The sequence below is a fragment of the Psammomys obesus genome, unplaced genomic scaffold (genome assembly GCF_907164565.1).
Source record: "Psammomys obesus unplaced genomic scaffold, mPsaObe1.curated_primary_1811, whole genome shotgun sequence".
Lineage (NCBI taxonomy): Eukaryota > Metazoa > Chordata > Mammalia > Rodentia > Muridae > Psammomys > Psammomys obesus.
In genome coordinates, this window is record NW_026590511.1 from 2,076,807 (window position 1) to 2,103,487 (window position 26,681).

The 26,681-nt window shown below is 57.3% G+C and overlaps 2 protein-coding genes across 10 annotated transcripts in view; one reads left to right on the forward strand and one right to left on the reverse strand.

Moving 5' to 3' along the window:
- Positions 1-5,349: 5,349 nt before the first annotated feature.
- Sirt6 (sirtuin 6) lies at positions 5,350-10,466 on the reverse strand. 3 transcript variants are annotated; one of them, XM_055607608.1, is made up of 8 exons: positions 10,376-10,466; positions 9,365-9,492; positions 8,610-8,792; positions 7,957-8,016; positions 7,246-7,341; positions 7,090-7,170; positions 6,228-6,351; positions 5,350-6,141 (listed from the first exon to the last, which is right to left on the reverse strand). In XM_055607608.1, exons 1-8 carry the CDS (start codon positions 10,406-10,408, stop codon positions 5,893-5,895), a joined length of 954 nt encoding a protein of 317 aa, XP_055463583.1. In that variant the 5' UTR covers positions 10,409-10,466; the 3' UTR covers positions 5,350-5,892. The 3 variants fall into 3 exon arrangements, with proteins under 3 accessions (XP_055463583.1, XP_055463582.1, XP_055463584.1); XM_055607607.1 differs by having other exon boundaries at positions 10,356-10,466; XM_055607609.1 differs by lacking the exon at positions 10,376-10,466 and adding an exon at positions 9,618-10,200.
- Positions 10,467-11,435: 969 nt separating this feature from the next.
- Positions 11,436-26,681, forward strand: part of LOC129677045 (ankyrin repeat domain-containing protein 24-like) — an 18,108-nt gene continuing 2,862 nt past the window's right edge. For 3 of the 7 annotated variants that reach the window (XM_055607610.1, XM_055607612.1, XM_055607614.1), the window contains exons 1-17: positions 16,014-16,166; positions 17,122-17,208; positions 17,315-17,445; positions 17,516-17,604; positions 18,134-18,198; positions 18,842-18,899; positions 20,449-20,519; positions 20,673-20,779; positions 20,932-21,119; positions 21,626-21,663; positions 22,031-22,111; positions 22,197-22,304; positions 22,965-23,009; positions 23,109-23,207; positions 24,042-24,114; positions 24,323-24,441; positions 24,536-26,011. In XM_055607610.1, the coding sequence (XP_055463585.1) occupies positions 16,128-16,166; positions 17,122-17,208; positions 17,315-17,445; positions 17,516-17,604; positions 18,134-18,198; positions 18,842-18,899; positions 20,449-20,519; positions 20,673-20,779; positions 20,932-21,119; positions 21,626-21,663; positions 22,031-22,111; positions 22,197-22,304; positions 22,965-23,009; positions 23,109-23,207; positions 24,042-24,114; positions 24,323-24,441; positions 24,536-26,011 (2,874 nt within the window). In that variant the 5' untranslated portion in view covers positions 16,014-16,127. Of the gene's footprint in view, positions 11,465-12,855; positions 12,921-16,013; positions 16,167-17,121; positions 17,209-17,314; positions 17,446-17,515; positions 17,605-18,133; positions 18,199-18,841; positions 18,900-20,448; positions 20,520-20,672; positions 20,780-20,931; positions 21,120-21,625; positions 21,664-22,030; positions 22,112-22,196; positions 22,305-22,964; positions 23,010-23,108; positions 23,208-24,041; positions 24,115-24,322; positions 24,442-24,535; positions 26,012-26,681 lie in introns of those variants that run through there. The other 4 variants (XM_055607611.1, XM_055607613.1, XM_055607615.1 and 1 more) reach the window with 4 other exon arrangements.

Below are 26,681 nucleotides of genomic sequence, written 5' to 3' on the forward strand. Positions count from 1 at the left end.
GGAGTGCAGTCCCTCGGTCTAGGGGAACAAGGTTTTTAAAGGGCAAAACCACAAGCAGGGAGTTACATGCCTTGGCGTTACATGATTGGGTAAGGGAAATTGACATTTGAAATGATTGGTTTACTTTAGGCATCAAGATCATCTGGGCTGGTTTCCTAGTAACTATCTCTAGTGGTCAGGAAAAGAATGCAGTAAGGCTGGACATGTCCCCGAAGTGGCTGGACATGTCTCCATTTGGCTGGCCTTTGTTCAGGCTTATAAACCAATACCCACTAATTTTTAATTCTTTGGTCTCTCACATGTGAGGTGTGTGGGAAAGCCTTGAGGTCCCCCTCCCACTTCTGTAATCACACAAGGACACACACTGGAGAGGAGCCATACTGTGTTGTCCACACTGTGGGCAAGCCTTCTCTTGCTACTCATCCCTCAGGGAGCATGGAAGACCACACAGTAAGGAGAAGCCCTATGGATACAAGGAGTGCGGCAGAGCCTTCAGGTATCCCGAGTCCTTGATGACGCACACTGGGCACCAGTCCCTGCTATGTGAGCAGTGTGGGAAAACCTTCAGCTCTCATGCCTACTTCCAAAGGCACCTGAAGATGTACCGCTCGCAAAGCCACACACATGTGCATGGTGGGGGAGGGCTTTTGGCTTTTCCAAATCCCTCAGCATCCACATGAGGACACGCACCGGGGAGAGAGCCTATGAATGCCAGCAGTGTGGCAAAGCCCTCATTCTATTCCATCCCTTCGAGGATGTGAAAAATCATGATAGAAAGCACCTGCAAGGGACCACTGCTGGAGTGTGAAATGGTGGTGGGGTGCTGGACAAGCAAAGCCTCGGACCGTGGCCTCAACCCACATAGAACATCATGCTCATAAGAAGCATCCTCTGGTGAGTGGGAAAAAAGCACATCCCTCTTCCTTGGAGGACCTGGAAAAACCTTAGCTGTGTCACCTCATCTATTTTCTTTGTGAGCCCTCTGAGGAGGCAGAAATCCCTACAAGCTCCTTGAGGGAGGATCCCACTATGTAGCTGAAGGAGACTCAAGCTTCAGTCCACCCCCAGCCCCATCCATCCCCATACCTCTGCCTCCCAAGTTCTGGGATTATGCACGTGCACAAAACACACCTGGCCTTCTCAATATATATATATATATATATATATATATATATATATATATATATATAAAGTTTTATTTCATTTGTAGTTATATGTGTGTCTGTTTGGGTTTGTGCACATGAGTGTCATTGCCTTTGGAGGCCAGAGGGGTCAGAGCTCATAGACCTGATGGGTGTGAGCCACCTCCTGTGGCTGCTGGGAATGCTCTAGGTCCACCATAAGAGCAGTGGTCACCCTTTCCCTCTGGGCCATCTCTCCAGCTCTTTTCAATTATGACTATGGCACCATCTTCATTTTCTCTTGTTCTTTCATTTTGGGGGCGCTGTGGATCAAAGCCAGGGCCTTGTCACACTTGCTGGATGACTGTTCTGCCAGCAAGCCCAACCCAGCTCAACCCTGCTGTTGCCTCTCCCGTGCCAGAGCCACAGTACAGAGTCAGAGGGCTTTAATCTCTTGTTAAGCTTCTGATGAAAAAGTTAATAAACATCCTGTCCTGTACTATGCCAGCTATCAGCTATACTGTGTTTACTTTATATTTTGGACTATAAGGTCAGTGTGGTTTATGTGTGTGTTGATGTAGACAAATTTAATAGTCTTTAAAAAAGTACATTATTCTTAAAAAAAACTAAAATTTTCTCTTAATAGTTGTTGTTTTATAAAAATTTATTTTCAATTCAGGTACGTTGGTATTTTGCCTGCATGTGTGTTTGTGTGAGGGTGTCAGACCCTCTGGAACTGAAGCTACAGACAGAGAGTTGAACTCAGGACCTCTGGAAGAGCAGCCGGTGCTCTTAACTGCTGAGCTGTCTCTCCAGCCCCCAGTGGTTGTTTCTTTTAATGACAGTTTATTTGTTATTTTATTTTATCTTATGTGCATGGGAGTTTTGCCTGCATGAATGTCTGTGTGCCACTTGTATGCCTATTGCCCACTGAGGCTGGAAGAGGGCTTTGGATCTGTGTGCTCTAACCATTGGGCAATCTCCCCAGCCCATGCATGTATCCTAACACTGACTACACAGCATCTGTTCAAGTGCTTACATAACGGCACAGTCTGGACAAAGTCCCAAACATCTTGCTCTGGATCCCGCCCTGCAGTCACTGTGCTCATAGACACAGGGGGACTTCATAAGCATCTGAGGAGGGGGCCCCGGGAGGGGAAATCCCAGCCCCAGTCATGTGTTCCTGTGAGGGCGTGCATGTGTGAACACACGGAGACCAGAGCCAACAACGGTGCTCTGGTCTATCCTTCACCTTTTGTGTGTTCATGTATGCTCACACATGTGCACTAGAGGGGCCTGCACTTGTGCATGCATGGAGAGCAGAGAAGGACGCTGGCGTCCTGATCGGTCCACCCAGCCTTATTCCTTTGATGCACCTAGGGTAAGCTGGCAGCCAGCAAGTCCCAGCAATCCTCCTGTCTCCACTCCCACAGCGCTGGGGTCAAAGGCCACAAGGCCACATGTGGTGCGGGGTCCTCACACTTGTGTAGCAAGCCCCCTTACCCACTGAGCCATCTCCGTAGCCCCTCTTCAGTTTCTGAGACCGGGTCTTTGCCTGAACCTGGATGTCATGGCTTCCCTCAGGCTGACTGTCCACTGAGCCTCAGGGAATCCTCCTATCTCTGTCCAGCCGGCACTGGGGTTACAGACGCTCACAGCCTCAGCTGGCTTTTACTTAGTTGCTGGGGATCAGAGCTCATGTTCCCATGCTTGCACAGAACTTTGCCCACCGAAACATCTACACAGCTCTGACTATTATTCTACGATTTAGACAAATTCTCATGTATCTCACTATGTAGCAAAGGCCAGCCTGGACTACACGAGACCCTATCTGAAAAATGGTGGTGGTGTGTGCACACAGGAGAGATGGTTCACCAGTTACTTGTTGCTTTTGCGGAGGCCTTGGGTTCAGTTCCCAGCACCACATGGGGGCTCACAGCCATGTGTAACTCCAGTTCCAGAGGATCTGATGCCCCTTTCTGGCCCTGTTAACATGAGGCGTTAACAGATACAGTAAAACACCCCCACACATAAAGGAAATACTTTTTTGGTTACTTTAAAAAAACACATATTCTAAGAAGGTGTTTTCATTTAAATCCCAAGTGTGGGGATATGGGGCTTCTTTGACGGTAGCAGCTGACTATGATTTGCCTCGGACTCTAGCAAGGGGTGGTTTTGCCAGCTGCAGATAGTTTCTTCGACTGTGTGACATTTGCAATTCTGGGAACTTTTCAGAGGGTATATAAATGCATACCCTCTGGAGGTGGGGTTGGTGGTCCCAGAACAGCGGCCATTGGTTGTGGTCTGTTAGTAGTCATGCTCAAAGAAGAAACAATAAGAGAAGAAATTAGATTCAGGGGTCTCTCTCTCACACAAAGTATCAAAGACCAGTTACAGGATACTGGCTAACTGAACCTTTCCCCACGTTGCTGACACTCACACGGCTGCTTTCCTGTGTGGACTTCACCTGAAGGCTTTCTCACACAGCTGACATCTGTGTTTCTCTCTGGTGCCCTTTCCTGTCTTGGTAAAGACTGCACATGAATGCAGGCTTTCCTGCACTGTTGACATTCAGCGCATACTATCCTGTCTTGGAGAAGTTGAGGGATGGCTGATGAATGGCCTCCCACACTCCTTACATTGTGTGTGATAGCCCGTGTCTGTGGAGTGGTGACCCGGAAGGCTTCTCTCCAGTGTGTTTGGCCTGACGTCGGGAAAGCCTGCTGTCACTTGTCCTTAGGGAAAAAACAGGCTCAACTCCCTTTCTTCCAGTAGACCCTGTTCAGCAATCATCTGGAATTCCTGGGATTCCACGATATGCTAATGAGATCTTAACTTTCAACTAATGACCTTTTCCCATACCTCTAACTGCTGTAGCAGTTCTCCCAACCCCCACGCCCACAGGATAAGGAAGTGCTGCCTTCCGCTATGGTAGGACTGTGCTGCCCCGTGTAGATGAAGTGTGCCTGGCACCCCTCGCCCCAGCCAATCAGACACACTCTCCCCGGAAACCTCCCACTGCCCACGGCTTATAACGTCCCCGATTCAGGAAATAAACCTTCTCTCTTCAGCCTTCCACCACGGGCGTCTGAGGAAAGAAGGGCTCCCCTCCTCCCTAAAGGAGCCTCCCCTGGACCCGGTTTTAGCTTCGTTGCCTCTGTCACTGCTGAAGCCCGCTCCACTGACCCCCACAAGCAGCCGCTAGACCTAAGGGCCTCCATCCTGGCACAGCGGCGTAGCTGAAGGGCTGTGACACCGCGGTATCACCGCGGGCTTTGCCACTTGTTACACAATGGAAAACTCCTCCAAACCCCAGCTAAGATTGGGAGTCCGGCTCGCGGCCCTCCCTCTGCGGGTCTAGCTGTTCCAGAGGGAAGCAGAACGTTTGACCCGGATTCAGCCTGGCCTGCCCAGCTTTTCCCAAGGAAGAACAGCGAATTTCCCGCTGGGCGGCAGCGGGAGATGTGGAAACAGGGTTGGGCACCTGGTGGGGCCCGAGCTTCCGGGAGAGGACCCAGAGGCCCAGGAAGCATGACCTGCAAACCTGACCTCTGCCCTGGCACCGATGGCTGTGTCCAGGGTGTGCCGTGAAAGATAACAGCTGCATGCAGACTTTGCTGGGTTCACACTGTCTCTCAGGACTGCGGAGGGGACTTTCCGGTCCAGGTGAGGATTTGGACTGATTATGAAGATGCCTTCATAGTGAACAAGATCTCTGAGGCGTCTCTGCACCATACAGCTGCCACTACAAGTGGGAAAGTGGGGGTGGGGAGTGAGTGGCGCCCACTGCCACTCTCGGGGCAGAATCATGATTCTGTGCTCTGCGCTGACTGGACAGAGCCGATGTCGGTGCTCCTGATTGGGCGCGCGCCCGGTCCCACCTCACTAGCGGTCAGCGGATATCTCAACTAAGAGCTCCCATCCCCAGCACCTGGCCATTTCTCCGGGTCCTGCCCCAAAGACTGAGCGCTCAGGTCCTCCAGAACTCCGTGTGGGGGCCGGGTGCGCAGCCTAACGCTTTCAGGTGGGGCTGCGAGAGCACTCAGCTGGTCAGGTGTGGCCACGCCTGATGCCCTAAGCTCCATTCCCAGGAGCCATACGGTAGAAGAGAACTGACCCCTTCAAAGTGTCCACTGAGCTCCACACATGACCCTATGCCGCGAACACACGCATGCACAAATGAAGTAACTAAATGTAACAAAACTGAAAAGAAATGGAAGGAATTCTCTATTTATTGCAAGGGTGCTCTCAGAAACCCAGGGCCCTTGTCTCTCTATGCATAGATGGGTCCCTGGCGGCTCTGTGTCCAGGTGGGGTCAGGGTGAGGGGCGGGTGGGAGGGGAGAAAAGGGGGGTGCGGAGTGTGTGGCTGCCGCTCCCGGCACATCCTGAGTCACAGCGGGGTGTGGCTCATGGAGAGGCACGTGGATCCTGGGACACGGCCTCTTCCAAGTGTGGGACTCCCCGTGCCCCGAGAAACCTGGACATGGGCACAGTGAGACTGGGAAGGAAGGCGTTGTGCAGGACATGGTGGTGCCACCTGCCGTCCCGTCTGCTGTGGAGGCTGAGGCAGGCACGGCTCTAGACTAGCCTGGGCTACAGTCGTGAGTTTGAGGCCAGCCGGAGCAACCTCGGGAGCCCTGGTCTCAAAGAAAAATCTGAAAAAGGCCGGGGCATGGCCCGTGCAAGCCCGGGGCCCAGGTCCCCAGGTTATAAACTTAAAACCGTCTACACGTGTGATCATCCACGCACCTCCCGCCCCCACGCCCGGGTCAGCTGGGGGCGACCTCCGTCTTCACTCTTTTGGGCGGCTTGTGGGGTCCGGGGCTGTCGGGGTCGGGCTTGTAGGAGCCGTTGAGGTGTGCGGGGGGCTCGGGCGCCGCCGGGCGCGGCAGGGGCGGCAGGGCTTTGTGCAGCACGCAGGGCCCGCTCCAGGCGGGGATCTCTAGCCCCAGGTGTTTCATGAGCCTGCTCATCACCTCGTCCACGTAGCCGTGGATGCGCAGGTCGGCCTGGCGGTCCTGCGTGGAGTGAAGGCCGGTCAGGCCTGCCGGGCGGGGGACACTGCAGGAGGTGCAGGGGCGCGGGGCGGGGCGCTGGCACCTACGTGTTTCGTGGGCTGCAGGTTGACAATGACCAGACGGCCCCCGCGGCGCTTGGTGGCGAGGGGCAGGTTCCCGCTGGGGCGGATCTGCAGCGAGGTGCCCAGGGTGACGGACAGGTCTGCGGCCCTGCAGCGGGAAGCAGAAAGCGGGCTCAGGCCCACCTCAGGCTCCAGCCCTCGGCGCACCCAGCAGGGATCGGAAGTATCTGGGAGCCGAGATTCAGTCTTCGTGTCCACTCTGAACCACTATCCAGTGTTTTAAAAAATAATGGCAACCAGGCTGGGTGGCACAGGCCTGTTGTCCTGGGTATTCCATAGGCCGAGGCAGGAGGTTCAGCAGTTCCACGCTTTCAGTCAGGTCTAGAAGCGCTCGGGAGGCAAAGGCAGGTAGATCTCTAGTGAGCTTACGCCCCCACCCCCTCCACACTGAGACATCTCAAAAAAGAAAGGCAAAGGGTCCGGCCGGCCGCTTGGAGGGTTCAAAGCTGAGGCGTGGCCAGGGTGGAGCCCCGCCCAGAACCCCCCCACTGCGGGCTGGGGCGTGGCCGGGGTGGAGCCCCGCCCAGAATTCCCCAGCGAGGGCTGGGGCATGGTCAGGGTGGAGCCTCGCCTAGAACCACCGGAACCCAACAAGGCGCTGGCGCCGTGCAGAGGACTCGCTTAGTGCACAGGAGGCTCAGCTCAGTACTCTCCCCACTAGCACAAAACCCCCGAAAACAGGAACGCAAACAAACCTTCCCACCGCCCTGTGTCTCAGGGTTTCCTCTGAACCCATCCCGCCCACGGAGGTGGGTGATGGGGGGCACCCCGAGTCCGGACCTCCTGTGAAGTCTATGCAGCCGTCCCGGTCCCCACCCAGTCCCACCTGCTGGCCTCGTCAGCGAGCGTCAGGTCGCGGTCGGGCAGTGAGTCCTCCCAGTCCAGAATGGTGTCCCTCAGCTCCCCCCTGTGGAAGGTCAGGGAAGTTAGTCAGGGGGCCCTCACCTCCCGACCGGTGTAGGCTGTGAGGAGAGTCACTCACCTACAGGCCCGAAGGCCCCTCGCCTTGGCCACGGTGCAGAGCCGGCCTGTGGCCTTGAGGCCCATGGTGCCCACAACTGTGTCCCTCACGTACTGCCTGTACAGGAGGAAGAGTGTGGGCTTCTAATGTCTCTCGAGGCACTGGCGTGGTGTAACCTAACCAGGCTCAACCCCCGAACCCCAGAGCAAGCCAAACAGCCGAGGGACAGACAGACAGAGTGCTGGGCATGCTAGTGTGGGCTCTGAGTTCAGTCACCAGAACCTTGTAACAAGGAGGGCACGGTGGGGCAGGCCTGTTACCCCGCACAGTGAGGTTGACGTGGGGACCCGGGAGCTAAGCACAGGTTCTGGGAGACCTGCCCCAGAACAAAGCTCAGGGGCCTTAGCTCTTGCCTAACACCCTGAGGCTCTGCTGTGCACAGCACGTTGTCACGTAACAGGGAGCCACAGCAGGGGCAGGGCTAGGAGAACCCCTCATTTCCAAGGGCATGACTTGCGTCTCCCCATTTAGTAGCTCCTCGCTTGGGGGGCTGCGGAGGAAGGGTTTGCCTGCTGGCCTACCAACCCTTGTTGCTCTGTTTTTATTTGCCTGTCCCGGGATACCGGGACATCTGGCCTTCCCTGAGCTGGCTCGGATGAGGATGGGGAGGGGTGCCCACCCTGGGAAAGCTGGGCAAAGCCCCGCCCCCCAACCTCGATATTCGACACTCACGTCTTACACTTGGGACACTCCTCTACAAACATGTTTCCATGAAGCTCCGCCAGCTTGTCCCTGCTCAAGAGGACGTGAGTGAGGACCCTACATCCGGAGGCTTGGCCCAGCTGCTCAGTCTCCTCCTCCAGAAAGCCTTCCTAGGCTGCTCACCCACAAGGTCCAAGGGCTTCTCCATCCTGGAGCCTCACCTCAGGGGAGGCTGCCCCAGCCTGTCCCAGCCAGAGGAACAGCTGCAGGCACAGCTGATCCTATCTTCCCCAACCCACAAACACCTGCTCCCCACCACAAAAACCTGTTGGCCAGCTGGGCACTTGGGACGCAGTGGCAGGCGGCTCTCTGTGAGTTTGAGGTCAGGCTGGTCTACAGAGTGAGTTCCAGGGACAGCCAGGGCTACACAGAGAAACCCTGTCTGGAAACCCCATCCCCTCAAAAAATCTTTTGGCCTTAGAGCACCTGCCTAGAAGCCCCCAGTGAGGGGCTGGGGTGTGGCTGGGAAGATGGATCTCTGCCTAGAACCCCCCAGCTGACCAAGTGCTGCCCTGCTCTGGGCTCTGGCCTTCCCAACTCTTTCCAGTGCTTGTGAGTTCAGGCACCCTGTTCCTCGAGGGGGAGGCAACAGCGCCACACTCCTCGGTCCGCCCCCGTCTGACCTGGGGAAGCCAGAGCGCACGTGCAGCCCATCCACGTTCTGGCTGACCAGGAAGCTGAGGAAGCCCACGCGTTCCAGCTGCACCAGGGCCATGTGGGTCTTCGAGGGCCGCGCACTCTCGAAGGTGGTGTCAAACTTGGGCGCCAGGCCACGCTCCTCCATGGTCCACACGCCATGGGGACCCCTGAGGACAGCGAGCAGATGGAGGAAGAGAAAAGGGCACAGAGGTTAAAAATTGATTTTCCGGACTCTCCCCATTAGTGCTGACGACAGCCCAGGCTGGGTGATGTTGGGGTCCCAGCGGCCCACAGCTCTGCTTGATCGTCAGTTATGGAATCTGTGGGGGAGACACTGGCAGCCAGGTAGGAAAGGGCTCTATGGAAAGAGGAGGAAGTCTTCATGAAGGAGGCTGAGAGGCTCAGGGCCTGGAGGTAAACAAAGGCAGGGAGCTCAGGGAGCTGCGGCTGAGGACCAGTCTGGACTGGCTTTGGTATCCCAGGATGCTCTGCAGTGGTCATAGGGAGCCACAGAAGGTTATGGACAACAAAGCCACTCCGTCCCTACAAAACCCAGGGGCTGGCCTGAGCCACACGAAGAGTACATTTTCCAGGATCCCTTGCAGCTATTAGGCAAGTGGAGTTTCTGCTGGGCCTTCCAGAGGCATAGGAAAACGGAAAGGTCCCTCTCCCACCTCACCTTAGTCCCCAGAGGTATCAGCAAGAGCCCTGCCTCAGTTTCCCCTCCTTGTTCACCGACCTGAAGTCGGGGATGCCAGAGGCGGTGCTGATGCCGGCGCCTGTGTGGAAGACCACGCTGGAGGACTGCCACATCAGCCGAGCCAGCTCCCACACTTTGCGCTCCAGCTCCTCTGGGGGGTCGAAGATCTGGGGGATTAGAGGGCAGGAGCGGTCAACATGTGCCTCCCAAGTGGCAGGGGTCAACGCTCTGTCGCCCCATACCCCCCAACATCCCTCAGTTCCAGCCGAAAAGGCCCGTGGCTCTGTCCTACCCCAGGGCCTCAGCACGTGCTGAGCCTGCTTCCCAGCCTGCTGTTCCAGAAGGCACCGCTCTCCTTGGCCTCCATCAGGTGGTGGTTCACATGACCCCAGTGACGTCATCCCTGACCCCTGACTTTAGATAACTCCTGTCTCTCTCCCTTACATCAAGATGCGGCCTCATTTGTCTACAGGCTCTTAGCAGGGCACGGTGGCACAGGCCTTTAATACCTGCACTCAGGAGGCAGAGGCATGAGGATCTCTGTGTGTTCGAGGCCGGCCTGAGCTACAAAGAGACCCTCCGGACACATCCCCGTCTCAGAAACAATAAAGACTGATAGTCCCACCCTCGGAGTCCCTCTGACCCAGCCTCAGCGAGGAGAGCCAGAGGTGGGGTACAGGGATGCCCCCCAGAAGCGGGTGCGGAATTCCGGTCCCGCAGAATTCTGCCCTTCCCACAGCTCCAAGTTCTCCCTGACAAGCCCACTTGGTCGCTTCCCCACCACCCTCATTGTATTACAGTGCCCACTGCCCGGCCTGGCGTTTGGGTCTTGTCCCCTCACTCCTTCCCTGTCCCAGGTCTCTCTGTGTCACCCGGGACAAGCAGGGGGCGTCACTTCCCGCCCCCTCCTTCCGGGGAAGTCCCTCTCGTTGTCTAGACTCTGCGCTTCTTGCTGTTCCCACAATGCCCCGCTCTGCCCGGCCGCTGCCCGCCTAGGGTCTTCCGGAGACGCGGACCCCCCGGCCCTCACCTCGGGCAGCCCGCACTTGCCCTTATCCGCGTACGGCGACAGCCCCGCTGCATAATTCACCGACATCGTCGCAAGCGCCGCCGCACGGGAACAATAAAGTTTCCCTTGTTGAGGCCGCTTTCCGCCGGAAGTGGGGCAGGGAAAGAGGCGCCGCCCTCTCTAGTTCCGAGCCGGGGTGGGATGTAGGCTGGGGAAAGAAGCGTCCTCCCTAGGACGCATGCGCCTCGCTGACTGCTGTGCTTTTCTCAGGCCTGGGCGCGGGCTGTAGGGGACCAGGGCCGGGAAGTTGATGGGGCTGAGGCAGGTGGATTGGGAGTCCCCGCTCCCACCACTGCTGTGTAGTGAGACCCTGTTTCAAAAACAGAAACAAAATCGGCAACAAAACTCTGAAACCAAGCCAAAGCAAATCCCCCTAGGGCTGAAATCCGTGGGCAGAGTCCCGCCCGCGTGCTGGTGGGAGGGACAGCAAGTTCGAAGCCACTCTAGGCGACATGAGACCCTAGGCTTTGGGGCTCTGCCGTGGGACTCTGCGCCTTAGGCTAAAATGAGGGGTGATCCCTGGACTCCTGCTAACATTTCCCGTTTAGTTTCTGCGGTGCGCTTCCTGCGATGGCACACAGCATCCTGGGGGTCAGATCCCCAGAACCGAGCCACACAGAGGTGCCCAGACTTACAGGGAAAGAGATGAAGAGGGGAGACCGAGGGCGCACAAATCTGTAGCCATCTAAAGACTGGGAGGCACCCTCCTGACCCCTGTGCCTGTTGGTGGTCACAGATACAGCACTAGGTCATGGTGATGGTGCGTAGGGCCCCGGGTGAAGGGCACTACGTGACTACAGGAGCCTCCTGACCGCCCTGTGGGGACCCCCAGAAAGGCTTCCAGGACGCAGGAGCGCACAGACCAATGGGAGAGGCCGTGCCCACCTGAGCACGCTGGCCAACAGCAGCTGTCTCCTCCCCTGCTCATCCCGTCCCCCGGGACAGACGCTCCACCCTCCCCCCCAACCTGATCGGGTGTCACCCCGACTCTACTGCTGGCAGCTTGCAGCTGGAGCGGGTAACCAGAGAGGCTGCGGTGGACTCTGGGTTCCAGCCTGGAGTGCCCTGAGGTAGGGGCATGAGGGTGAGGGAGGCCAAGGCAGACCTTGCCCTGGGTCCCGAGGAAGGGGAGGCCTGGGTCCTGGTGTTGTGCCGTGGGGTGCTACCTGCGACACTCCGAACACATCCACCTGCACGCTCGTGACAGGTACACACACCCCACCCGCCAGTCGCGGCCCTGGCGCAGTGTGCAGTCTCCTCCTTGAACCACTGTGTGAACCCACAGGCCACTGGACCTGGGCTGCGGTCACCTCTTCCAGGAGGGAGACCCTAATTCACAGGCTTTCTTCAACGCCATGACACATTCCCTCCCGACTGGAAACATGTAGACGACTCTATTGGGTGTCCTGTTCCCCACCCTTGGGTGTGATTGAACTTTACAGTGTGGGGTGACAATGAACCGTCACACTGATTAGTAGAGGAGGCAGGATCAGTGGGTGGATGGGTGGAAGAACAGATGGATGGATGCATGGATGGATGGGTGGATGGGTGGATGGATGGACGGATGGATGGTAGGGTGGATGGATGGGTGGGTGAGTGGATGGATGGTAGGGTGGATGGGTGGGTGGGTGGGTGGATGGATGGGTGGGTAGATGGGTGGGTGGGTGGATGGATGGATGGGTGGGTGGGTGGATGGATGGATGGGTGGGTGGGTGGATGGATGGGTGGGTGGGTGGGTGGGTGGATGGATGGGTGGGGGTGTTGTGGGAGGATGGGTGGGTGGATGGATGGATGGGTGGATGGGTGGGGGTGTTGTGGGAGGATGGGTGGGTGGATGGATGGATGGGTGGATGGATGATGGGTGGATGATGGGTGGATGATGGGTGGGTGGGGTGGGGTGGGAGGATCTGCCCGGAATAGACGGCTCTCGCTTACCAAGAGCCGTGACAGTTGGGACTGGACTTTCCTGCAAGGACTGACTGTGCAGTGTCCCCTCCCCTGCAGCGCCATTACCTGAGAAGCCAGGTTAGAGGTAGAGGAAGAGACCCAGACAGGGAGAGCGCAGGATGCTCCATTTTGGAAGGTAGAGTTGGTTCCATCTGGGAGAGACAGACAGCACTGGTCAGCCCGTGGGCTTCTATGAACAGGAGTTACACAGAGAAGTGTGTGTGTGTGTTAGTTCATGGCATTGCACAAATACCAGGCAGCAGAGTAGTATGAGCTGCTGGTGGTTGTGGTGATGCGTGAGCATTACTGTCCGTCAGCCTGCTTCCGGGGGCTGCAGAGAGTACTCACAGCTGCCCAGCCACGGAGGAGTCATTGTCTCTGTTTACAGCTGAGGACAGGTTGCTCAGAGAGGGCGAGTAACTGCACGATACACAGCAGACAGGCGATCTGCCCAGGCTGTGTTGTGGCTAACCACGCAGGCACGGCATCCCTCACCCACCCACGTATTCCTCAGCTCCAGGACTAGAGGCCCCAGCCGGCGTGATGAAGACCCTCCGTGCGCGGTTCAAGAAGACAGAGGTGAGTCTGCAGGCCTGGTGGAGGGCATGAGTCCACCAGTCTGACCTCCTGCTCGAGCCCCGACTCTGGCTCAGAACCCGCGGGCCCACGGCTCTGTCTCTAGGCTCTACCTTCTTCTCCCCACCTCCTTGGCCCCAGCCTCGTGGTCCAGTTTCTCAGAGCCAAATCCAGACCTCGCACTTGGGCCCACCGACGGCCCAATTCTGCTCTCCCACCCCAACTCCAGGTCATAGTGGCCACCGTGGCCTCGTTCCCTCCCTCCCCTGCCGCCCCCCCCCCCAGGTGGAAGCAGGGCCTTTGCACATCCTGGCAAGGAGTCGCTGATAGACAGCCAACTCTCTCCAGCCGTTTTCATTTTAATTGGTCTGAATTTAAGTGCTCTGCGCTGTGAGCCCTGGCCGCCCACTCACACTGAGTCTTCAAGGAATGAACTTATATCGTCAGCATTTGAAACATGCAGGGAGCCTCAGGGAGGGTGTGGAAGCCTCCAAAGTCACACAGCTAGAAAGCGACACGCCTGCCTCCTGTGGGAGCTGAGTGCCAGTGGGTGTGACCTGCAGGGGGAATGGCGGTGGAAGGGTTTGTTGAGAGAGAGAGAGTGAGCAGATGCTTTCCTACACAGTAAGGCTGGATTGGTCCCTAATATTTTCCACCTGGTCCCTCATTGCCTCAGGTAAGTTTTTTTTTTTTTTTTAGAATCTCTGGTTATCACAGTCAGTTGGAAACCAAGTCATTGCAAAAGGCTGGCAAGATGGCTCAGCGGGGAAAGGTGCTTGCAGCCGATCATGCAGACCTGAGGGTTTTAGAAGTATAGTTTGTTATTTTGTGTGGGGGCAGTGTTGCCCGAATGTCCGTCTGTGCACGCGGGTGCAATTCCCCCAGAAGCCAGAAGGGGCGGCGGGTCACTAAGGAGTTGGAGTCACAGGTGGTTGTGAGGCGCCATGTGGGTGCTGGGAACCAAACCGGATCCTCTGCGGAGCAGCCAGTGCTCTGACAGCTGAGCCGTCTCTCCTGAGTTTAGTCCTCAGAACCCATATGGTGGAAGGAGAAGATGACTCCACAAAATGGCCCCCGCCCTCTGCCTCCGTGCGTGTGTGCACACGCGTTGCTGTCATTTTAAATTAGTAAAAACCTATTTTCTGAAAAGCTGAATTAGGCCAGCTGTGATGGCGCACGCCTTTAATCCCAGCACTCGGAGGCAGAGACAGGCTGATCTCTGAGTTCGAGGCCAGCCTGGGCTACAGAGTGAGTTCCAGAACAGCCAGGGCTATACAGAAAAACTGTCTCGAAAAAGATCCATCTATTTAAAAAGCTTAATTATTTCAAAACCTTGCATCCCACCTCTGGCAAGAGACACCTAGTTTGAGACGAGTGTTTGTCTCTGTGGGGCACTGAAGGGGCAGTGTCAAGGTAGGGAGGGGCAGGGGTGTTGGCACTGGGCCAGCCTGGGCAGCAGATGGCAGGTCTGGACCTCCCCTCCCAGCCTGCACCAGCTTGCACCACCTCTGCCCGCCCTTCTCCGGTTTCCACTGGGCAGCCAGAATGAAGCCCGGCTTTTGTCACTGCAGCCCCTAGGGAAGAAAGCGAACACCCACGGCTGCCTGGGAGCCGCCCTGGGCCTTGGGGTCCCCTCCTGTGGTGGCCAAATGCCAGGCTGCAGCCCAGCAAATGTTAGCTTGGGCCCCAGTTCCCATGCTGTCCTCCAAGACTTCTGCAAGGGTGCAGTGGGCTCTAGGCCTCAGTTTCCCTTGCATACAGTGGGAATTATGGGGGCACCCTCTTTGATCTTTGGACCTTATTTGAGGAAAATCCCTCCAGTGCAATGACAGATACTTTTAAAGGTGGTGGTTGTGTAGCCCTGGCTGTCCTGGAACTCACTCTGTAGACCAGGCTGGCCTCAAACTCAGAGATCCTCCTGCCTCTGCCTCTCAAATGCTGGGATTAAAGGTGTGCTCAGTATTCTCTTAGAAAAAAGGTGGTGTGTGTGTGTGCAAGGCAACCGAGTAAGCTCCTCACTTCACTCCAAGTTCTGCCCCTCTGGCAACTTCCATTCCACAGCTCCTCTCTTGTGTTGCTGCCTGTTCCCTTGTCCCCAAAGGCATTCAGCAATCACTCAATAACATGGTGCCAACTTCCCCTGCCCTTCCTCTGGGTGTCAGGCTGTGGGCCAGGGATGCCTCTGTGGGTCTTTTGTGGAGGGCTCTAATTCCAGACAAGGCGGGAGAAGTGCTCAAAGACCCTGGAGCAGAAATGGGGGCTGCACGTTCCTCTCTTTCAGTTGATCTAATGATACATGCACTGATTCCCACGGCCCAGCCTGGGAGCTGTGCTCAGGGCCGGTTCCGCGTGCCTGCTGAGCGACGTGAAGCTTTTGTTGTATGCTCACTGAGAAACGGGCCTGTGCAGGGAGGCGCGTCTGGCCCAGGCTCCACTCGGTCTCCAGAGCTGTCTGGCAAGTCTATGTGAAACCCGTTGCGCATGTGAAGAGGGCGGGTGAGGTCTAGGTCAATCCCATAGGTGAATACCAGCGGGGCAGGCTTGGGGTTCAAGTGTCTCGAGGGCCGCTGGACGGGAGCCAAGGATGAAGGAGTCATGGATGGACCGGTAGGCCAGGGAAGAAGTGAATGGGTGAGAGAGGATGTGTAAGTGGGTGAAGGAATGAGTGAGCCAATGCATCTGCCAATGAAAAGATGGGTTAGTGAATGGGTGGTGAGGAAATGAACGAGTGAATGGGTGTATGAAAACATTAACAAATGTATGAATGAGTGTGTGGAATGATGGGTGAACGAATGAATGAAAGATAGGCGTGAATGTATGAATGAATGGAAGATAATGGGCCACCTGCCAGGAAGAAGCGCAAGGTGAGGCGCTAGCGGGCTGGCACCCAACAGGAACCGAGCGGTAGGAGAGGGGGCGGGGCCTGCAGGTGGGATGAGGGAGAGCGGGCCACACCAGGGGTGGGAATTCTTGGGGAAAGGGGAAGCAGCCTGGAAGATGGAAAGGATGTGGGCGGGGCCTGAGCTGGTGTGGCGTGTGGGGTGGGGGAGGAGCTGGGCGGGGCCTGTGCCTGGCGAGGCGGTCAGAGGTGGAGAAGGTGCTGAACCTTGAGAGGAGGGGGGAGGGTCCCGTGCTGGAGGATGAGGGCGGGGCCACGAGCCTGGGGAGGTAGGAGCGGCCTGTCCTGGCCCCGCCGTTCTCCCGTTTGCCATGAAGCAGCTGTGCCTGTGCGCTGCTACGTCCTCCGCGGTAGGCGTTTGGGTCCCTCTGCGCCTTCCCCTTACTCCTGGGAAGATGCTCGGCCTGGCGGGGCACCTGGGGTCCCCCGGCAGGACGCGGAGGGCGGCGCCCTGGGAATCTGTGCGGACTTGGGGTCTGCAGGGCATTGCGGGATGCCCGGCTTGGAGGACACTGCGGACAGTGACTTGGGAACTGTCCGTGCTGCTGGGGCATGATGGAGCTTTGGCAAAGCAGCTGTGAAGGGCGGGGGCGAGGTCGTGGGCTCAGGGGGCACTGGAGGATGGTTTGCAGAAGCATTCGGAGGTTGAGGCAGGGATCTTTGAGTGACATAGTGACACCCTGTCTCAAAAAACTAAACAACAGTAAAATACATGTGAACGGCTTTGCGACGGCCCAGCGGGCAGAGTTTAGTAGCCACCCAGCCCTGGTTTCCATCCCACGGTCCACACCTTTTATCCTAGCCCTGGGGAGGGAAAAGCAGGAGCATCAGGAATTCAAGGTGATCCTTGACTCACAGGGAATTTGAGGCCAGCCTGGGCTACATGACACCCGACTGTTACTCTAAAACCGAAACCAGAGCTGGGGCATTGAGGACCTCACCTTTAATCCCAGCACTTTGGGGCAGAGGCAGGCCTATCTCTGTGAGTTTTGAACTAGCCTGGTCCACAGAAGAAATGCTGGAGCCAGGCGCTCTGAGGCATGCCTGTGACCGCAGCACTGGGGGAGGCAGAGACAGGCAGATCTCTGTGACTTCGAGGCCAGCCTGGTCTACAAAGCGAGTCCAGGACAGAGAAACCCCGTTGAGAACAAAAGCAATTTAGGATTAAGGCACACTGAGGGGAGGTGGTTTGAGGGTTGGTGTTTGGAAGCCGCTCTGGTGGTGGGCCTGGAGATACATGCTGGGGGATGCAGGTTTCAGAGACGCCGTCTCGAAGCCCCCAGCCCAGGACCACCTACCCCACAGCTCCGGCTCAGCCCCACCGACCTCGGCTCCTGCCCGCCCTGTGGCCCGTGCCCTATCCCGAAACCCGCAGCCAGAGGCAGGCGTCAGGCAAGTGCCCAGGGGTGGGTGGGTGAGAGCCCGGAGCAGCTGTTCCTCGGTGGGGAGGGGAGAGTGGCCCACTCGGTCCCTCGCACTTCTGGGTGTGCCGCTGCAGGGCCAAGACTGGGGCAAAAGCGACCAGCGCCTGCTTCAGGCTGTGGAGAACAACGATGTCGCCAGAGTGGCCTCGTTGATCGCCCACAAGGGGCTGGTGCCCACAAAACTGGACCCCGAGGGCAAGTCTGCGTGAGTGTCCAAGCCTGGGCTGGGGTGGCTTTGGACACTTCTGGGTCTGACCCCTGACTCCTGCCTCCAGATTCCACTTAGCAGCCATGAGGGGTTCGGCGGGCTGCCTGGAGGTGATGCTGGCTCAGGGTGCCGACGTCATGAGCACGGACGGAGCAGGTACTTCCAGACACGCCCCTGGGTGGGCGGCAGGGCTGTCTAGGGCAGGGACCACAAGTGTGGCTGTCCACACTGCGCTGTAGGTTGGACATTCACCGAATAAGAGGGAAGCCCTGAGGTCTGTCCTCCATACCACTGGCACACGCCTGTCGTCTGGCACTGGTGTGGAGGCAGGAGGATTGGGAGTTCAAGGTGATTCTCAGATACTTATGAACTAGAGACCAACCTGAGGTATATGAGACTGTGCTAAAAAATAAAATAAAATAAAATAAAATAAAATAAAATAAAATAAAATAAAACCTTTGATTGCAACATCCGGGTGGCAGAGACAGGCCAGTCGATCCCTGTGAGTTCCAGACCAGTCTGGGCTACTTGGGACACTGTCTCAAAAACAAAGATAGCAAACAAATACAGCAGTAAAAAGGTCTTTGGAAACAGAATGGTTTAAAAAGCAGCCAAGTCTGAAAGTTCAGGCTGCGGAGCGAGCTGGTCACAGCTGGAGGACATCTGCCCTTCTCTTCCCCCCTAGGTTACAATGCCCTTCACCTGGCAGCCAAGTATGGGCACCCTGAGTGCCTGAAGCAACTCCTGGAGGTCCTGATACCCATCTTCTGTGCACACGAACTCCAGCTACCTCCCTAATCCCCAGCTGCTCCTGGCCCTCAGCCCTGCCCCGTTTTGTTACTGTCATCAGAGCAGGGTCACCTGGAGGGCTGGAACTTGGGTTCTCAGGTCAGAAAGATGGAGGAAGGAAGAAAAAGAGCCCAAGGGGCTGAAGAAACAGCTCAGTGGTTAGAGCACTGGCTGCTTTTGCAGAGGACTGGGATTCAATTCCCAGCACTCTCATGGCATTTCACAACCGGGCATAACTCCAGTTCCAGGAGATCTGACTGACGCCCCCTTTTGCTCATCCCAGGCACTGCACTCATGGATTTAGTCATGGGCATGCACACACAGGCACAAATAAAATAAATCTTAAAATCTACGAATCTGTGGGTCAGTGAGAGATGTCTCAGGAGGTAGAAGCATTTGCCCCAAGCCTGATGAGCTCTGATTTTGTTCCTTGGGAACCTTTGAAACATGCTGTACCCTAAGTGGGCATGCACACACACAGAAACAAAGGCAACAGAATAGCAATTTAAGGAACAGAACGAGAGAGACAGCCCAAGAGAGGGGGGGACGGGAGGAGTCAGCCGCTCAGGAAACAGAGATGACGTCACCTGTCACTTCTTCCCAGGTTTCCTGCGTGGTGGACATTGAGGACAGCAGTGGGTGGACGGCCCTGCATCATGCAGGTGGGTGCAGCCAGGGCCTCGAAAATTCAAGGAAGGCGCTCCGCCAGCCTCTCACTGGGGAATTCTAACGAGGGGCGGGGTGGGGCGGGGGTGGGGTGCAGGGGAGGGCTCTACCTCTGATCTGCAGGTCCTGAGCTTTTCTTAGTCTTTTATGGCATGTGTGTCCATGTGTCTCTCTGGGTGGGGTTGTCAGGCAGTCCTCCCCCCTCTGAGCTAGCGTCTCTCTCTGAACCTGGTCTTCACAATTTAAGCTAGGCTGGCTGACCAGTAAACTTTGGATCCTCTTGTAAACTTTGGATGCCGCCCTGGTGCTGGGGTCACAAAGATGCACCCCCATTCCTGACTTATGAGGGCTGGGGGAATTAACTCAGGATCTCACTCTCAGAGATTAGAGACTGAGCCATCTTCCCAGCCCTGACCTTACTTATTTTGATAAAGAGTCTCTCTGTAGACGAGGCTAGCCTTGAAGTCGGGGTCCTACTGGGTCAGCCTCAGTTTCTGGGTGACGGATGTGGGTCACTATCTCCAGTTACGTTTCTTGTTCTGACCTGTGTGCAGCCCAGGGCTCAGCTCAAATGCAGTCCCCACCTGAACCAGGCCCTTTTGCCATTGCATAGAGTCAGGCTCATGTACCAGTGGAAGAACCCTATTTCTTGGACCCCAAAGCACAGCCTGTGGTGGACGAGGCTGGGGCCCAGCATTCTAATTCCGTCCAGGATCTCCTGGGTAGCCCCTCCAGCACACCCCCAGACCCAGGCTTCCCACGCAGGCACTTACTGGAGCCCATGTCCTGCCTGGGGACAGCACACTTGGGTTGACTTTGGGAGCGTTGGTCGGAGTGGCACGGGCAGGTGGTGTCAGTACCACAGGCCCTCTAGGGATGTCTTGAAAACTAAATTGCATTTATTCATATAGCGTGAGGGAAGCATCATTCATGTCATGACGCTTGAGCGGCAAGCGGAAGACAACTCTTGGGAGCTGACTTTCTCTTCCACCGGGTGGGTCCTGGAGACTGCACTCAGGTCTTTACAGCAAGCATCTTTACCATCTTTCTGAGCTAGTTGGTTTTTGTTTTGTTTTTTTTTTTTTTTTTTAAGTTTTTTGTTTTAAATTCTTTCAAAAAATATTTTAATTTTTTTTTATGTGTGTGTGTTTTATTTGCGTGGATGCCTGTTCCACATAAGTTCCTGGTGCCATCAGGGGCCAGAAAGGGGGCATTGGATCCCCTAGATCTGGAGTCAGACTGTTGAGAGATGTCATGTGGGTGCTGGGAATTGAACCTGGGTCCTCTGCAGGAGCAGCTGGTGCCCTAACTATTGCTGAGGTTTTGGTTGAGGCATGGTCTCACTCTGTAGCCCCTAACGTGCAGCCCTCCTCCAACCTGGGCCTCGCAGCTGCTAGGATGACCGGTATTAGCCGCCATGCTGCACAGTGAGTTCCAGGCCAGCCTAGGCTACAGACTGTGACTCCGCCTCAGCGACAAACGCAGTGGTGTTCCTGGCAAGCAGCTGCCTCTCCGGCCCACTCTCCTCTCTCTTGTCTTCCTTAGCGGCTGGTGGTTGTCTCTCCTGCTCAAAGCTGCTCTGTTCCTTTAAGGCACATATGAACCCCCGGGACCGGGTGAGCTGCTGGGATCGTGTTGGGGGCAGGGGGGGGATACAGTGTTATTCTTGTGGTAGGTCCTCACCACGGGCGGCATTCCAGGCATCATCTGCAAAGTGCGGGTGAGACTCTAGGCAGCCATCACTCATATCATGTCATCCTCCCCACCAGTCGGGTGCCACGCCCCTCATCATAGCGGCTCAGATGTGTCACACAGATCTGTGCCGCCTCCTCCTACAGCAGGGGGCTGCCATAAATGACCAGGACCTGCAAGGCAGGTGAGCACCTTCCCTCCTGACCATCATATGCCGTGTGACTTGGGGCAAGTATCTGGACCTTGCTGAGCTGGTGACCCTCTTCCTCCCTTCCCAGCCTGGGTGCAGGGGCTGGTGACAAGCCTCCGCCCCTCAGCAGACCCTTTACTCCACAGGACAGCCTTGATGCTGGCGTGTGAGGGGGCCAGCCCGGAGACCGTCGAGGTGCTCCTGCAGGGTGGGGCCCAGCTGGGCATCACTGATGCACTGGGCCAGGACGCCACTCACTACGGGGCCCTGACTGGGGACAAAGTCATCTTGCAGCTTCTACAGGAGTGTGCCCGGCGCCCTTCCCCTCCCAGCGGTGTGCAAGCCTATCCCTGTTCTCCTTGTAGGCAGTTTCTAGTCATCCCCTTATTTGCTTACTGATAGTTTTGAGACACCCCAGTCTACGAAGTCTGAACATTTTCATGTTCCCCTGCTCAGGGCACTTTCAAGGAGCCCCCTTAATATAGAGACTCTCCCTTTTCTAAAAGATGGCAACCCACACGCCCAGCCCAATCTGGAAGCTCCATTGCCCTCAGTTTCTGAGAGTTCCAAGGCCCCTCTTACCCAGGATTCCACCTATGTAGGTTTCTACCTTAATGTCCCCGAATCAGAGGCTGGGTTTTGTGGTCTACAGCCAGGAAACTAGAGCAGTTAGATCTGGGTTTGGGGCTAGCCCGGGATACAGACTGAGATTCTCAGTATGAACCAAAAAAGCACTTAGGCTTCAGAAGAGCCCTCTGAATACCCCAGGCTGACCAGGGTCCTTCCTGGAACTGAGAATGCAGAACTAGGTGCCCGACTCAGTTTCCCCTCTCTCCCCAGCCTCTTTAGAGGATGATTCCGGAGAGGCCTCATCTCAGGTAGGAACCTGGAAGGTGTGACAGTCCCTTGCCCTGTGCACACTCCCATGGCAGTTACGTGAATGCTGGCAATCCTACACCCTGGGGATGGTGCAGCTGAAGGCTGATTCAGGCTGAGGAAGAGGCTGGCCTGGCCACTTTCCATTCCCATGCTCCCTGGTCTTCTGTGTCTCAGGCTTCACAGGGAATACAAAATGACCCAGAAGCCGATAGAGCTAGGGGGGTCTACAATGAGTGGGGAGGACACGGGCCTATCAGTGCATAGGAAGTCAGGGGCAGCGGAGGCTGCTGGGGGCTGGCTACACTGCAACCCCTGTGTGGATCCTGGTCTGCGCCCGAGTCCTACCTTCCCCTGTGCCCACACCAGAACTCAGTGTCCAGCCATGAGAAGCGAGGGGCCCCCAAGAAGAGGAAGGCACCCCAGCCGCCGGCCAGCACGCCTGTTCCTGTAAGAGATGGGGGTAGCCTGGGGGAGGGTGGTGCCACCTAGAGACTTCACCTAAAGCACTGTCTCCTGATGTGCTGGGGCAAAGGACGACCAGGATGCTTATGAGGAGATCGTGCGCCTCAGGCAAGAGAGAGGCCGGCTCCTGCAGAAGATCAGGGGCCTGGAACAGCACAAGGAGCGAAGAAGGAAGGAGGTGAGGGGCTGCAGGGCCTGTGGCCTGGGTGGAGGAGCAACTCTCTGGGAACCCATACCGTACTTCCTGTCCTTCCTTCCACCTCTTTCCTGCCTTCCCTTTGCTTCTGACACTTGGCCCCCTCACTGGCCTTCCAGTGATCCAGACTCCGCCCTGCACAGGGCCTTTGCCCACGCTGTTTGCAGTAAGAACTGCTGTCCCTCCAGCTGTCCTCAAGGCTCCCTTCCTCACAGCCTATGCCTTTTACCAACCTCCACCTCCCCCGCCCACCTTATTTAAAATTGTACCCTCATTTTCAGCTTCTTTCATTCTCACCATAGCACTCCACCACTCAAAGGGGCACCCATGAGGGCAGGTGAAGGTTCTGAGCTTAGAGCACATAACACTGGATGAATGACTGGCCCATGGTGAGGAGTGAAGGCATGAATGAGTGAAGGAATGAATGACCTGGCACAGGAGCTGCTATGGAGCGGGCACTGGGCCAAAGCACCTTGAGGAAAGTGAGAGAACAGAACGGGCTCTGACACATAGCGTGAATGCCCAGTCAGCGGGGCACAGAGTAGGTGCTCGTTGTACGTGGAGAACAGAGAAATGGCTGCCAGGCACTGGATGGCACATGGCTGGCCAGCCCTGTCTAGCCCCAACCACTTCTGCCCGCAGCCCCTGGAGGCAGAGGCCAGCTCAGTACACAGCCTGGAGAGACAGGTAGGTGGGGAGGGCAGACAGTGCCTGGGAGGGAGGGTACTCGGATGCCAGGGCTCCAGTGCTCCAGTGTCCTCAGGTGCTCATCTACCACCTCTGCAGGTGCAGGAGCTGCAACAGCTGCTAGCGGAGAAGCAGGAGGAGAAGGAGAGCCTGGGCCGGGAGGTCGAGAGCCTGCAGAGCCGCCTGTCCCTGCTGGAGGTAGGGGGGCCTGGGAGCGAGAGCCTCAGCCGGAGGGGCCTGCGGGGGGAGGGTGCTGCTGTGTGGGCAGGGCAAGAGGCTGGGTGGGCTGGGGCCTGGAGTGGCAGTAGAGGTGTGGGGAGGTGTGAGGACTTGGGAAGGGCAGGAGCAGGGCATCATCAAAGTGTGTGGTGCCCGTGCTAGGAGGGACAAATGGCGGGATCACTGCATAGGGCTGGGCCAGAGAAAGGAACGGGAAGACCCAGGGCAGGGGTTGCTGGAGACAGGATGGGTGGGAGGGGCTTGGTGAGTGTGGAGGAGTCTCTGTCGTGCCAGGCCAACCCTGAGGTGCCAGAGCTTCAACCAGGCGCCAAGGTGCAACCACAATGTCCTGGCCACATGTGAAATACACAGACACACAGAGATGAGCGTCTACTTTGGAAGGTGCTGGGATACGAACCCAGAACCTTGATCTTATGCTGGGAATGGCCTTCAGTCACAAGTCCTTGCCTAGCACGTGCAAAGGCCCCGGTCCACCCCTGCTCCTCCCCCCTGCCCCACAGGGCATCTCAGTGTAGTCCTGGCTATCCTGGACTCACTCTGTAGACCAGGCTGGCCTGGAACTCAGAGGTCCCCCTGCCTCTGCCCCCCTGAGCGCTGGGATTAAAGGCATGCGCCCGGCTCATTAGGAGGTGGAAGGCCATTTTGGATGCTCACTGAATACAGCCATTCCACCATGGGAGTCTCCAATAGTGTTGTGTGGATATATGGACCTCACAGTCCCCTGTCAGTTTGGAAGGTGACTGGGACGCCAAGGGGCAGGACCTGAAGGTCTACTTTGTATCCCAACCCCAGAATGAGAGAGAAAACACCAGCTATGACGTAGCCACCCTGCAGGATGAGGAGGGCGAGATGCCAGACTTTCCAGGTGAGTTCTGAACCCCACACCCTCACTGCTGCCCACCTGGGATTCTGAGGGGTGGACGGGAAGTGTAATGCCAAGAGGGCGCTACAAGCAGTGAGTGCCCCTCCTGCACCTGTCCAAGGCAATGGGAGGTCCCCGCTGAATGGCTCCTGTCTCTGCCCTCATGGTGTACGCCCCCAGCCTGACTCAGTGCTCTTCCCAACTCCGTCAGGGGCTGAAGCACTGCTGTCAAAGAATCTGAGTCCATCAGCTGAGGAGATAGTGGCTTCCCTACAGGAGCAGGTGGCTCAGCTCACCAGGAAGAACCAGGAGCTGCTGGAGAAGGTCCAGGTAGAGAATCTGAGGCAATGGAATCTGGGGCTCTGGGGGTGGGCGGGGAACACGGGGAGGCCACCTCCTAGCCTGCCTGCCTCCCCACTCTCAGATCCTTGAGGAGTTTGAGAAGGACGAGGCACAGATGGCGGAAGACAGTCAGCCTGACGTCGTCCCCCTAGTCCTGTACGACTCCCTTCGGGCAGAGCTTGAGCAGCTCCGGAGGCAGCACGCAGAGGCCGTGTATGAGCTGCAGCAGCAGAGGGCGCTGCCCAGGGCTCATGGGGAAGAGATCGCACACCCGGAGAGCAAGGACAAGGGTATCACCATCCAGAATGGACCCAGTGTCCAGAATGGACCCAGTGTCAATGGCACCACGTATCCAGATACCACTGCAAATGGAACGGAACTCCAAGCCGGAGGCTCCGTGAGCATCGTGAACAGCGAAGCCGGGCTTTCAGAAGTGGCACCCACGGAGCCTCAGGCTGCAGGTTCAGAGGCCACAGGGAAAGATGGAGTGTCAACCGAGGCCATGGACACTAGAGCCACTGTGACTGAGGCCCAAGATGCGAAAGCTGTAGGTGACAATGCTGAAAGTGAGCCAGTGGCGGCAGAGGCTTCGGGCAGGAAAGAGAATCCAGGAATGAAGACTGATGGAGAGGATGCGGAACAAGCAGGGCTCCCAGCACCAGGGATGAGAAACATGGAGGCCACCAGAGCAGAGGCCAAGGAAGTGCGGGATACGGGAGTGCAAGCCACAGGAGCACAGGCCACGGAAGTGAAGACCACGGGAGTGCAGGCCACAGTGGCGGACGTCATAGGAGTGAAGGTCACGGGAGTTCAGGCGACGGCAACAGAATCCATAGCAGTGGAGGCCAACACCATGGAGGCCACAGCAGTGAAGGCCAACACCGAGGCTACAGGAGCGCAGGCCATGGCGGCAGCAGACAGCACAGGAGCTCAGGCCACGGCAGTGGAGGCCACTAGCACGCAGGGAGCTGTGACGGACGCCACTGGCACCCAGCCCACGGCACTGGAGGCCACGGGCGCGCAGGCCCCTGGGATGGAGGCCACGGAGGCCGCAGCCACCGGCAGGGAGAGCCCCTGCGCTGAGGTCCTGCCCCCGGGGGCGGCGGCGGCTGCGCTGCAGGCCGAGCTGGAGACCCGGATCCGCGGCCTGGAGGAGGCGCTGCGCCGGCGGGAAAGGGAGGCCGCGGCCGAACTGGAGGCCGCAAGGGGCCGGTTCGCCGAGGCGGAGGCGGAGGCGGAGGAGGCGGCGCGGGGGCGAAGCCGCGAGCTGGAGGCGCTCCGGGAACTGCTGGCCACGGCCACGGCCACGGGCGAGCGCGCAGGCGCAGAGGCCGCCGAGCTGCGCCGGGCGCTGTCGGTCGCCGAGGCTCAGGCCGCGGAACTCGGGGCCGCCCTCGCCGCCGCCCGCGAGGAGCTGGAGCGCGTGCGCGGGGCCTCGGTGCCTGCGGACGAGCACGAGCGTGCGCTGGGCAGCCTGCGCGAGCACGTGGCCCAGCTGCAGGCGCAGCTGGCGGAGCTGGCGCGCAGACACGAGAGGACCAGCGCGGAGGTCTTCCAGGTGAGCGTCTGCACCAGGCTGTCCTCACCGTGTAGTTCCGTGTGGGTGTCTGTCTGTGCCCGCAAGGCCTGAAGAGGGCGTCCGATTCACGGGAAGGTTGGAGTTATACATGAGCCACCACGTGGGTGCTGGGAATCGAACCCTTGTTTTATGCAAGAGCAGTCAGTGCGCTACCTCCCTCACCGTCTCTCCAGCCCTTAACATTTTTATTTAGATTTAATTCTAAGTGTGTGCCCACAGATGGTATGTTGGGATAGACATATGGGAGCCATACCCTCTACCTTGTGGGTCCTGAAGACCAAACTGGGCCTGTCAGGCTTGGCTGCAAGCGCCTACCCTCAGAGCCTTGTCCTTTTTCTTCTCATTGATTTTTGGGTTTTGGTTTTAGAACAGAGGTTCATGGGGTCCAGACTGACCTCGAACGCATGACCCTCCTGCCTCTAGCTCCCAATTAGAGGGATGGCAGGTATCACCACTAAGACCTGTTTACATAGAGGCCTGGTGCGTCCTGGGCCGGCCCTCTACCCGCTGAGTCCCACCTGAGAACGTTGATGCCAATGTGCAGGGAGGCCCTGTCACAACCAAACCGAACCAGCCAAACCAACTTCCTTACGAAGGATAGCGTGTGTGTGTGTGTGTGTGTGTGTGTGTGTGTGTGTGTGTGTGTGTG